At 58.3% G+C, this 12,434-nt stretch overlaps 1 protein-coding gene across 1 annotated transcript; it reads right to left on the reverse strand.

Moving 5' to 3' along the window:
* Window positions 1-354: 354 nt before the first annotated feature.
* On the reverse strand, window positions 355-11,879 carry LOC120391406 (retinol dehydrogenase 8-like). The gene is made up of 7 exons (XM_039515068.1): window positions 11,730-11,879; window positions 7,761-7,873; window positions 6,715-6,876; window positions 5,519-5,698; window positions 4,804-4,897; window positions 3,782-3,965; window positions 355-2,455 (listed from the first exon to the last, which is right to left on the reverse strand). Exons 2-7 carry the CDS (start codon window positions 7,855-7,857, stop codon window positions 2,225-2,227), a joined length of 948 nt encoding a protein of 315 aa, XP_039371002.1. The 5' UTR covers window positions 7,858-7,873; window positions 11,730-11,879; the 3' UTR covers window positions 355-2,224.
* Between the last annotated feature and the right edge of the window lie 555 nt (window positions 11,880-12,434).

The raw sequence follows: 12,434 nt of genomic DNA on the forward strand, positions 1-12,434 counted from the left end.
CAGCCCCTGACTCTCTCGCGCAGGCATCGGATCAGCGTTCACGTCCCCGTACCCATCAGTACCCGGCTCGGATCAAATTCGCTGAGGAATCCTGGGCGTGCAGCATGTTGCGTATATGCTAGGAAGAAGATGGCGCTGCTAACGCCGTCAGCTATTTAACGGACTTAGGGTAGCCCCGGGTGATGCTTGCATGGCTGCAATAGGCTTCCCTGCCTGCGGTGGTGCTGCACCACAGGAAGGTGGCTGTGGGGTGCCATGGAAGCAATTGATTATACGTAACCCTCCAGGATCTACAAGGTCACAACAGCGCAGCCCCCAGTGCGGGTTGTGGCCCTGAGGCTCCCCCCTGCTGCCCTAGGCCAGGGAGCTTCCACGAGGTTCCCAGCTGGCAGTGTCAATTTCACCAGCTAAGCATGAGTTGCTGGCTTCCAGGCCGTCACTCCAGGAAAGGAGGCAGGTTCAAGGGTTGGGTTGGAGGGTGGCAGCTGGGGGGAGGGATTGTGCTGTCTTTGGGGGAAGAGGGGGGGTAGAGCCCTAAGCACAAGAGGGCTTCTCTAGGCTATCATGATATCACAGGGGGTTCAGGCACAGCTGCCACGATCCTGCCTCTGCCACAGCCTTCCTGCATGGCCATAGGCACCTCACTTTAGCCTGTATATGAAAGGGGGAGAACAGCCCTACCCTGTGGCCCCAAAGGGTGGGGAGAATAAATACACTTGCATGTGTGAGGGGCTCAACTACTACTGCAAGGGGGGCTGTCAGTACCATTGATGGGGGGAGGGGATAACTTAGGGGGCAGCTGTAGGTCAATGACTCCTGAAGGCAGATGTAGCCTCCCCCCAGCTGTCCTGCCTCTGCCCTTCCCTCCATGGACTGAGATGTGAGATTTCCCAGGACCCTGCCTCCTGCCGGGCAGGCGGCTGCTGTGGGAAAGTTCCCAGGACTTAAAAACTGACTCCAGTCACCATGCTCGGGCACCTTTGTTTATTGAGAGAGGGACTCCTGCACCCCCACAGGTTGGTCAGATGGGCTGGCCTGGCCCTGAACAGCTGCTGGGGGAGTGAGTCATTGCACACACTACAACACAGGCACATGTTCCCAGTGCTGGGCAGGGGGGTCAGGTGCCCCCCGAGGGGGAGATTGAGGAGAGGGGGAGATCAGAAAACGGGCCTTAAGAGGGTGCAGCACCCGGAGGAAAATGCTGCAGACTAAATGCTCACCCCCTCCTGGGAGCTGTTGCCGCCTCCTGGAATGTGCCAAAGAGGTGCCAGCTAAACTGCCTCTCGCCCCGCTACTAAACCCACTTGAACCCGGGGCCATGAGCTGCATCAAACCCTAGTTGAGCATCTTCCAAGTCTGGTTGCATTAGTAGCCTGCTGGCAAACACGCTGCCCCTAACTCCAGCAAGTACGGTAGTCATTCCCTCCCTGGATGAGCCATCCCCACCATCTTCCTGCAGGCCTCCCCGATTGTGTCAGGGGGACACAGTCTGATGCCCCGAGGCTCCCTTCGCCAGGGCCATAAGCCCTGGCACACACCAGCTGGGCTGCTGCCTCATGCAGGGTGTCTATCCCTCCCCCGGTGGAAGCACAGCCGGGCCCACTCCCACAGGTGGGTCTTGGGCAGGGAGACAACTCAATATATCCAGGGATCTAGCCCCAGCTGTGGGAGGGGAGTGGTGCTTAGTGGTTAGAGCATTGGGCCAGGCCTCCAGACTCCTGAGTTCAATCCCCAGCTCTGGGAGAGGTCAAGACTCCAGGTCCTATCCAGTCCTGGGAGAGGTTGGGACTCCTGGGTTCTAGCCCCAGCTCTGGGAGGGGAGTGGGAGTCAGGACTCCTGGGGCCTACACTACAGCAGGGCCTTAAACCTCTACTTTTTGAAAGTTCTTTAAAAAAAAAATCCTTTTAAAACCCCAAATATACTTAAAAAAAAGATACAAAAGAATCAGCTGGTTAAAAAGACGGCAAAGACTGGGGTGTTGCTAGTCCCCTCGTAGATCCATGCTCCTAAACACACTGCCTCCTCCCCGCTCCCCACATCACCCACTGCGCTGGCACCTCCCGCTCGGTCCAAGGTTTTGTGCTTTTACAGTGGCTGTCCACACTGGAAACTAGGGTCGTGCTACAGAGCATGGGAGCGGGGCGAGGGCAGGGTGGGGGGATCTATAGCTGGAGCTGCCTGTGTTGTCCAGGGAGGAGGAGGAAGGGGATTGATGCTTTTGTCTCAAGGAGACTTGTTATAGGACACGTCCCTCCTCTTCCTCCACTGCAGCATCTTGAGGAGGCTGAGGCTGGCTTTGAAGAGCCGGTCGTGCTGGAAGATCATCTGGTGGAAGGCGTTCAGAGGCAGGTTCCCGGTGGGGTCGGCGTGTTTCAGGGTGGTCATGGGCGTGTAGAGGCTGTTGGTCTGGTAGCGAAAAGGCGGCTTCTCCGCCATGATCACCTTGGCCGTGTGCTGGGGAGAGCGGAGGACAGGCCTGCCTGTTAGACACTCGACCAACACATCCTAGGCTTAACCCGTACCGGGGCAGATCCCCAGTTGGTGTGAAATCGGGCACAGCTCCATTGGGGTCAATAAGCCACATCCCCACCTGGCATTTAATGTACAGCACCTAACACAGTGGGGTGCTGGGCCATGATGGGGACTCCTGGGCACTACCGTAATACACCTAATAACATACAGCACCTAACACAATGGGGTGCTGGGCCATGACAGGGACTCCTGGGCACTACCGTAATATACCTAATAACATACAGCACCTAACACAATGGGGTGCTGGGCCATGACGGGGACTCCTGGGCACTACCGTAATACACCTAATAACATACAGCACCTAACACAATGGGGTGCTGGGCCATGATGGGGACTCCTGGGCACTACCGTAATACACCTAATAACATACAGCACCTAACACAATGGGGTCCTGGGCCATGACGGGGACGCCTAGGCGCTACCGTAATACACCTAATAAATAATATGCAGCACCTAACACAATGGGGTCCTGGGCCACAACTGGGGCTCCTAGGCACGGCGATAATATAAATAATCACGGCTCCATTGGACTCAATGGGCCAGATCACAAACTGGTGTAAATCAGCATCACTCTGACTAACACTTATTGTTGGTATTGGTAGTGCCTACGAGCCCCAGCCATGGCTCAAGCCCCACTACATTGGCCACTGTATGTTATTTATTAGGTGTATTACGGCACTGCCTAGGTGATGGGGGGGCGGCTGGGAGCCAGGACTCCTGGGTTCTGTTCCCAGCTCAGGGAGGGGAGGGGAGGAGAGGAGAGTGGTTAGAGCAGGGGGGGCTGGGAGCCAGGACTCCTGGGTTCAATCCCCACTCTGCAAGTCCCTTCCCTTTTCAATGCCTCAGTTTCCTCCCTCTGTAAAACAGGGATAGCTGTGCCCAGCTCAACAAAAATGCTTTTTATCTATGGATCTCGAAGCGCTGAGCACTAACATACTTGCTTCACTGCTGTCGCCCTGCCCGTACACAGACCCACACCCCACCCCACGAGGCAGATGACTAGGTCAGAGGCCGAGCAGCGTCTCAAGGTTGAGCCCAGAGGTGATGTTAGCAGCCCCGGCTGCTCCAGGTGCCACCACTAGATTTACGGGTGCTTAGAACCTCTGGCAAGCAGGCCCCTAGGATCTAACTACACACCCATCCTCCCTAGGTCCCCAGTGTCAGCGTGGTTACAGCCAAGCGCTATAGGGCTAGGAAGGGGGTAGTGGGTCAGTGTGAGTGCAGGAGGGTGGGGAGATGGCTCCCTACCTCAGCCACCTCGTCCGGCGACTGCCCCAACACCGTGAAGACGTCCTTGGAATAGGCCATGTAGAAGCCTTGGAATATATCCAGTGTCTCCTGGTCAACGGCAGACAGGTCCATGCTGGCGGCTTCTTCGTAGAGTTTCCTTTCGAACTCGGTCACCACCGGTCCGGGTTCGATCAGGCTGATGCTGGGGAGGAGCAGGAGACAGTAACACATCACAGCTCATGTAGCCAGCCAGGGCCGGGCTCCAGACTCGTTAGGGCACACGCAGACAGGAGGTGCCACGCAGGGACAAAGCGCCGGGTCGCACAGCTTGATGCGCCACCTCCTTAGACCAGTGGGCCTTCTAGTCCAGCACCCCACCTGCTGCCCCTCCCATATCAGACCACCCACCCCTCCCTCCTTCCACCTTTCATCCACCCACTGGTCCACCCATCCATTCCTCCTTCCAGCCCTTCCTCCCTCTACCTGCTCCCTCCTTCCACCCCCCCCCCTTTTTCCTCCTTTTATCTACCCACTGCTCCATCCATTCCTCCTTCCAGCCCTCCCTCCCTCCCTCCTGCCACCCGCCTACCTCCATCCCTTCCTCCCACCAACTCTGGGGTCCCACCTCCCTGCATTGCCGTCTCAGATGGCTGGGCCATACAATCCAATATCCTTACACCTGCACCTAAGGTCCCAGCACTGCGATTGCTACCTCCCCTTCCGTGCACACGCGATGCACTAAGCCAACAGTGCTAGGATGCCCATGGGGCGGAGGGGAGGGAGAGGCCCTCTGGACCCCACTCCTCACAGCCTCGGTGGGTCCATCCCTCTTATCTGAGCATCAGCAAAGTCAGCAGCGGTGGGGGCTGCCCAGTCATTGTAATGGATCAACAGATCGACCAGGCACCTCCCATCCGCTCCCTGTAGCCACCTGCCTGCAACCCCTCCGAGCTTCAGACGGGGGGCGGCTGGGAATGTCCATTGCCCCCCTGCAGCACTGGGGTTCATCTCCCCTACACAGCCCTGCCCCCGGGACTTACTTCACACCAAACTTTAGCGCCTGCAGGGCCAAGCTCTCACAGAAACCCTCCACAGCGAACTTGGAGGCGGAGTAGATGTCGTTGAAGATGAGGCCTGAGGAGCAGAGGGGAGAGAGATTCAGTCCCCCGGGGTGAAGCAGCGGGAGGGGAGGAAGCTGGGCTGGACAAGGGTGAGGCTCTGCTCTGCTGGGAGGGCCTGCCCAGAACTTGTCGAGGGGTCGGCCACCGGGGAGCGGAGACACCTGCCTGTGGTACTGACCAGAATTGTCCCACCAGCTCCTGGGGCTCCCCTGTCTGTCTCATGTCTTGGGGCAGAGACCAGCTTCTTGCTCTGCGTTTGTACAGCACCTAGCACAGCGGGGCCCTGGGCCATGGCTGGGGCACCTAGGGGCTACCGTAATACACCTAATAAATACCATACAGAACCCAGCACACTGGGGTCGGTGTCTCATGGGGGGTGGGAGAGCTCAGGGTTCCAGCAGGAGAGTAGGGAGGCAGGGTCCCATGCGGGGTGGGGAGCCCAGGACTCAGTGAAGGGTCCCAGCAGGGAAAAGGGGGGAGGTCAGTGTCCCATAGGAGGCAGGCCGGGGCTCTGGGTGGTTTCCACACAGCAAGGGCCCATCAACAGGAGCCTGGACCCCTCCCCCCGCACACCCCCCCCCCCAAATCAGCAAGGGGCAGCCGGTCCCCAGGGGCCACAGCCCCCCGGTCTCACCTTGCAGCCCCAGCACGCTGCTCATCACCACGATGTGGCCCCGGCGCCGGCGCTTCATGTCGGGGAAGATTTCGCGCACCAGCCGCACCAGCCCGAAGAAGTTGGTGTCAAAGAGACCCTTCATGGCAGCGACGCTCTGGCTCTCCACCGGCCCGATCATGCCCAGCCCCGCGTTGTTCACTGCAACGGAGGGGGGGGGGCGCGTGAGCCCCAGGAACCCCCCCCCAGGGTATGGCAGCTGCTGCAGCTCCCCCCTCCACTGGGGGGGTGAGTGCAGACTGGGAGTGGGGAGCCCCACTGAGACGGGGGGGAGCCAGGATCCCCTTTTCCCCCCAGCTCCGATCACCGAAGGCAGAGGCACAAATGGCCCATCCAGCTCTCTGGCTGGCCCCACCCGTGGGGCTCCGGATCCTTTCCTGCAGGTGGGGCGACCCCTAGATGGGCCCATCCAAGGTCATGGAGGATACCTGGCTAGATGGGCCCGTGGGTCTGATCCCATATGGCGTTTCCTTCGCTCTCCAAGCAGGGGCTCAGCTCTGCCGGGGAACACATCGAGATCCCCGCTTTACGGAGCGACCCCTTCCCTGTTCAGCCGAACCCTCCGCTGGGTCACCACCTGGCAAGGCCAGTCAGGCACGTGTGCGTGAGAGCCTGTGTCAGCTGCCCCCTGCCCCACACAGCAACCTTAGCGCCAAAGAGCCAGCACCTGCCCTCGCACTTGTGGCTGGATTTTTAGTGGGGGCAAATGGGCAGAGTGAAGCCACCCAGCTCCTCCATTTACGCCAGCCTCCCCTCTGAGCCCCCACACCCCTTTACCAACACGTGTGTGAGCTCAGGACGTGCCACTGACGCACCCAGGAGTCGGGGGCAGAGGGGAGTAGAGACTTGGGGGCATATGCAGAAGCTACCTGTAAGGGGCTGTGTAAATTACAGGCTAGAAAATGGGTGGAGTCTAAGTGGGTGGGGCCTAAAGGGGCGGGGCTTAAGTGGGCGGGGTCTAAGGTACCCAAGACAAGACATTCCTTAGACTCTCTCCTCTGGAGGAACCCCCAGCTGCTCCAGCCCCCACTCCCACGGTGCGTCTGTGGGGCGAGGGGGTAAGGGAAGAGCGCAGCGGTCCCCCAACCTCCCCCCACCAGATGCGTTCCAAGGAAGGCGGCCCACGCAGCCCCGAGAGGCCGGGCCGGCTCTCCTACCCAGCACGTCCACTCTCCGCTGGGGAATGCCCTCCACGCAGCGCCGGATGGATTCCTCGCTGGTCACGTCCATCTGGCGGATTTCCAGGGTCTTGTCCAGTGCCGGCCCCGCCTGCTTCTCCAAGGCCTCCCGCTTGTCCAGGTTCCTCATGGTGGCGATGACTAGGCAGAGAGATGGAGGGGGCGGGGGGGAGGTTCAAACCAGCCAGGAAGCTCAGGGCCCCACTCCTGTGCTAAGCAAGCTCAGGCCTGGTTGGTGCTTGGATGGGAGACTCCCAGGGCTAAGATGGGTGCTGCAGGGTGAGGGGCTCAGTAGGGAGCACTGGGGTGGGGCTCTGTCTGCACAGACTCTGATGCACTAGGGGAAACTGTGCTGCAGAACCAGGGTGAGGGCTCAGTAGGGGGTGCTCTCCCCTTGCAGGCTATGCCAGCGTGGCACCAGTGGGTGCTGTGAGGCAGAACAGTGCCATTTACCTGGTCGGGGTCCTGCCCCATTAGAGATTTCACACGATCAAGGATGCTGAATGCCCCTTCCTGCCCCACCCGTTCGCTAGTTACACTCTGCCTCCCTAGACTCTCACTGCAGCTTCGACTGAACAAAGCACTCTGCGCATCTTGTCCTAAACTTCCATGCAGCGCGGCTGTACAGCTGTTACACACCAGCCAAACCATACTCCAGAGATGGCTGCATCTCTGCAGTAGCTGAGCAATCTCTGCATTAACAGCTGATGTGCCCCACCCCAGAGGCAGCTGCATCTCAGCAGCAGGTGAGAAAACCCTGCATAAACTGTTCCCATGCCCCATCCCACCCCAAAGGTGGCTGCATTTCAGCACTGGCCGAATGATCTCTGTATTAACAGTGGCCACATCCCACCCCAGAGGTGGCTGCATCTCAGTGGTGGGAGAAGTGATTCGGTACATAGGGCTATAAAGCTCCTGGGGACAAAAGGCCATAGAAGTTGTAAGATCGTTATCATTTCTCTGCCCTATGCGGCATGTTCCTCCTCTTCTCCAACTCTTTATAATCCCCAGCCCGACCCTCTCACCTCGGAATCTCTTCAGCTCATCTTTAGCCAGCCGGACGGCCAGAGCCAGCCCGATCCCAGAGGAGCAGCCAGTCAGCAGCACGTTCCTGCAGGACATCCCTGTGTCTGTCTGTCTGTACAGGCAAGAGAAGTCAGGTTCAAAGAGGGTGGGGGGAGTGGTGTCTAGTGGTTAGAGTATGACGGTTGCAACTCAGGACCCCTGGGTTCTAGCTGCTGCTCTGGAAAGGGAGCAGAGCCTAGTGGTTGGGGACGGGGGAGAATTGGGAGTCAGGACTCCTGGGTTCTAGCTGCAGCTCTGGGAAGGGAGCAGAGCCTAGTGATCAGAGGGGAGGGCAGTGTTGGGAATCAAGACTCCTGGGTTCTATCCCCAGCTCTGTGGGGAAGAGTGGGGCTTAGTGGGCAGAGTGGGGGCTGGGGGTGTTAGGCATCAGGCCACTGATCTACTCAGTTGTGCCAGTCCCATCTCCCCCTTCACTGATCTGGCTGCCCTCTACGTGACACACACACACACACACACACACACACACACACACACACACACACACACCCCCGCCAGCCTCTGATCTCGGTCTCTTCCTAGGAGAGGATTTCCACCAGGTGAAGCGGCGCCAGCCTCAGCCCATCCCCCTCCCGCGGGAGAACATGTTGTTCTATTGTGGAACCGTCTCAGCCTCTTATTCCCGCAGCCGGGGCTGGGCCCGGCTCCGCCCGTCAGCTCAGGGGAGTGAAGAGCCCAACCCCCGAGCGCCGTAACTAACCACCCAAACCCCTGGTGTAGACGCAGCTAGATGGGACGCTCCCGTCGCCCGGGGAGGGGGTGTTCTCATGCTGCCAGAAACCCGCTGCTGCCGCTGGATGCGGCGTCTACACCCCAGGGCTCCGGCACGGCCGTGTCAGCACGCTTGGGAACGGGGCAGCGGGGGAGAATCAGGGCTTGCGGGTGACCCAGCTCTGCCCGGAGCACGGGGGGCGGACGAGGGCAGTGGTTCTGTTTCCCGGTTCGGCCTCTGGGCGACCTTGGGCAAGGCACTGCGGCTCTGTCCCTCTTTCCCCCCTCCTTTCCTTGGTCTATTTCGGCTGTGAGCTCTTTGGAGCATGGGACTGGCTCTCGCCCGGCACGACCCCCCCCCCCCCCCGCCCTGATCACAGCTGAGGTCTCTACGGGATTCCACAACACCCCTAATAACCCGACAAGCTGGCCAACGTCAGCTTTCATCTGCGGATGCGTTTGACAGGCCAGACACAACAGCAGGGCCCCGTGCCAAGGCAGTCGGCAATTAATAATTAACGGGCACCAGCTCCCCATGGCAACTCAGTTCACCATGCTGGATCCTCACCTTGGATCTCTCCCCTGACCCAGTTCAGACTCAGCAAGGCTGCTCTCAGGCCGGCCGCAGAGCTGGGTGGGGAGTTATAACCAATCAAAGGGCAGAAACTGGGCTATTATTCCTCTAAGCTTTGATTTCTTTGGGGACAAAAGACTCATCCTGCTGATCTCACCCGGCTGAGAATTCCACCACAGTTGGGCAGCACGGGCAGGCGGGTACAGAGAGCTGGCAAAGGGGCCACGGGACGATTACCGAGGGGGTCGGGCCTGCGAGGAGGAGCTCCTTCTCCCGGTTTATTCCTGTTCAGTTACGCTCTGTTATAACCTACTTTTCTATTGACCGAGGCGATAAAAGCTCTTTAAAAAGGGAGCCAGAAGTTCACAGCCAACTCCTGAGCAGGTGCGATATACACAAAACAAGTCCAGTCGCTCATAGGATGAGAGGCCCTTTAAATGCAACACTTCTAGGACCAGGAGTCCTTGTGGCACCGTAGAGACTAACACATTTATTTGAGCATAAGCTTTCGTGGGCTAAAACCCACTTCATCAGATGCATGCAGTGGAAAATACAGTAGGTAGGAAGACAGACAGACAGACAGACACACACACACACACACACACACACAGTGTTGCCATACTAACTATAATGAGAGTAATCAATTAAGGTGGGCTATTATCAGTAGGAGAGGAAAAAAACAACCTTTTGTAGTGATAATTGGGATGGTCCATTTCCAACAGTTGACAAGAAGGTGTGAGTAACAGCAGGGGAAAAATTTAGCATGGGGAGATAGTTTTTACTTTGTGTAATGACTCATCCACTCCCAGTCCTTATTCAAGCCTAATTTAATGGTGTCCAGTTTGCAAATTAATTCCAATTCTGCAGTTTCTCGTTGGAGTCTGTTTTTGCCGTTTTTTCGTTGGAGTATCGCGACTTTGAGGTCTGTAATTGAGTGACCAGGGAGGTTGAAGTGTCCTGCTGATAATAGCTCACCTTAATTGGTTACTCTCATTATAGTTAGTAAGGCGACATCCATTTTTTCATGTCGTCTGGGTATATATATCTGCCTTCTGTATTTTCCACTGCATGCATCCGATGAAGTGGGTTTTAGCCCACGAAAGCTTATGCTCAAATAAATTTGTTAGTCTCTAAGCTGCCACAAGGACTCCTCGTTCTTTTTTGCTGATACAGACTAACACGGCTGCCACTCTGAAACCTGTCACTTCTAAGACTGTAATTTTGGACTATGGGGCACCTACAAGCCAGAGCTGAGACTGGAGTCTCCTGTCACGCACTGGTCGCTGCACAGAGTAAGAGACGGTCCCTGCCCCAAAGAATCTAAAGTGACAGGCAGACAAAGGAGAACTGGGCTCAGTTTCCACCTTTGCCACATGCAGACCTGAGGCAAGTTATGACATACCCATGCCTCAGTTTCCCTGCCTGCAAACTGGGTACAATAATAATTCCTTATACCCAGCCTTCCTCTGTGCATACTGTAAAATCTTCAGGGCTGGGACTGTCTCTCACTATATGTCTGTGCAGGATCTGGCATGACGGGGGCCCGTGTACCGCCCGGCACGATGCGGGGCGGGCCCTGGTCACGGCTGGGGCTCTGTGCAAGGTCCCGACCTAGGTGCTTCTGTAATACCAACACTAATGAAATGCAGAGGGGGTGTCAGTGTTTCGCCCAGGCCTGCGGGTCTGAGAAGGCGCAGAACCCAGGTAGGTCACCCCTGAACCCAGTGAGCACCAAGGGCCGATACAAACTGTACCTGACCACGCCTGGAAGAGACGGTCCAGGATTATGGGCCATGTGACTCAGGGGGACTCTGGGGCTGTGGGTGTCTGATCCAGGTGGGATTAAGGAGGGGAGATGGTCAGCACTCAGTACAATAAACCGCTCCCTGGAAATTCATGGTTACTGCTCAAAATGGCACCATCCTCAGAGCTCTGTGTCCTTCCCTGGCTCCCCGGGAAAGCAGCAGCCACAGCAGCTGTAGCCAGCCTGACTAATCTTGGCTTATTCTGGTGCTAAATCCTGCAGGGTCAGGCTATATATAGAAGATGGGGCTCCTCTCTCCACAGGAAGGTCTCTGCCGGGCCTCCCCACCCCGGAAGGTGGTTCTCAGACCAGCTCCCCAGAGATCCACTCTGTACTGTGCTTCCGAGGGACACTCACCCCGCACCCCCACACCCCAAAACACCCCATCTCTGCTGCAGACCCAGTTCCCAACACCCCCATTGCACTTTGCACCCCACGTCCAGCTCCACCCAATGTACCCCCTCCCGGGGGTCCCTAGCTCCCAGATCTTGCTCCCCAATACACCCCTGCTCTCATGGCACCCCGATCTTTCCTGCACCCCCCCCGGCTTTTCCCCTCCCCCAGTGCACCCCCTAGCTCCCCACTCTTCCCAGTGCATCCCTGGGTCCGCCTGGGCTCCGACCCGCGATGCACCCCAACCTTTCTTACCCCCATGCACCCCAATCTCCCAGCCCCCCCGGATCAGGGGAAGGCTGAGCACAAGGCGAAGCCCCCCCCCCCCGCTTTATCCCCCTCCCCGGCCCCCCGACATGGGGGGACCCCCTTGCTGCTGGATTTAGCTGCCCTTGGAGCCGGGAGCTCGGAGCCCAGCCCCCCGCCTACCTGCTCCGCTGCGAGCTGGGTCGCCACCGGCTCAGCCAGTCCCCGCCTCGCAGCGGCTCCAGCTACGGCTCCTTCCCCCGACCGGCCGAGGGAAACGCCCCGCGAGCCCGCAGCACGCCGGGGCTTGTAGTCCCTGCCGGCCGGCCGGCCTCCCCCGGCTCCCGGGGCGTGGGGCAGAGCCCGGCCCAGCGCCCCCCCGTGCCCCGCCCTTCCTGCCTCTCCCCCCCCGGGAGCGGTGAGGGGCACCCTCTGGCCAGCCCCACCCCCTGCAAGGTAACTCGGGGGTGCGGGGCGGCTTGTTATGGTAGGGTTGGAGCATGCACGTGGGGTTTTGTTATTGTAGGGTTGGAGCCTGCCGATGGGGCTTTGTTATTGTAGGGTTGGAGCATGCACCTGGGCCTTTGTTATTGTAGGGTCACCTGTGCAGTAGCTTGTTATTTTGGAGCATGCACCTGGGCCTTTGTTATTGTAGGGTCACCTGTGCAGTAGCTTGTTATTGTAGGGTTGATGCCTGCCGATGGGGCTTTGTTATGGTAGGGTTGGAGCCTGCCGATGGGGTTTTGTTATTGTAGGGTTGGAGCATGCACATGGGGCTTTGTTATTATAGGGTCACCTGTGCAGTAGCTTGTTATTGTAGGGTTGATGCCTGCCGATGGGGCTTTGTTATGGTAGGGTTGGAGCCTGCCGATGGGGCTTTGTTATTGT

This window comes from Mauremys reevesii, linkage group 25 (genome assembly GCF_016161935.1).
Source record: "Mauremys reevesii isolate NIE-2019 linkage group 25, ASM1616193v1, whole genome shotgun sequence".
Classification (NCBI taxonomy): Eukaryota; Metazoa; Chordata; order Testudines; family Geoemydidae; genus Mauremys; species Mauremys reevesii.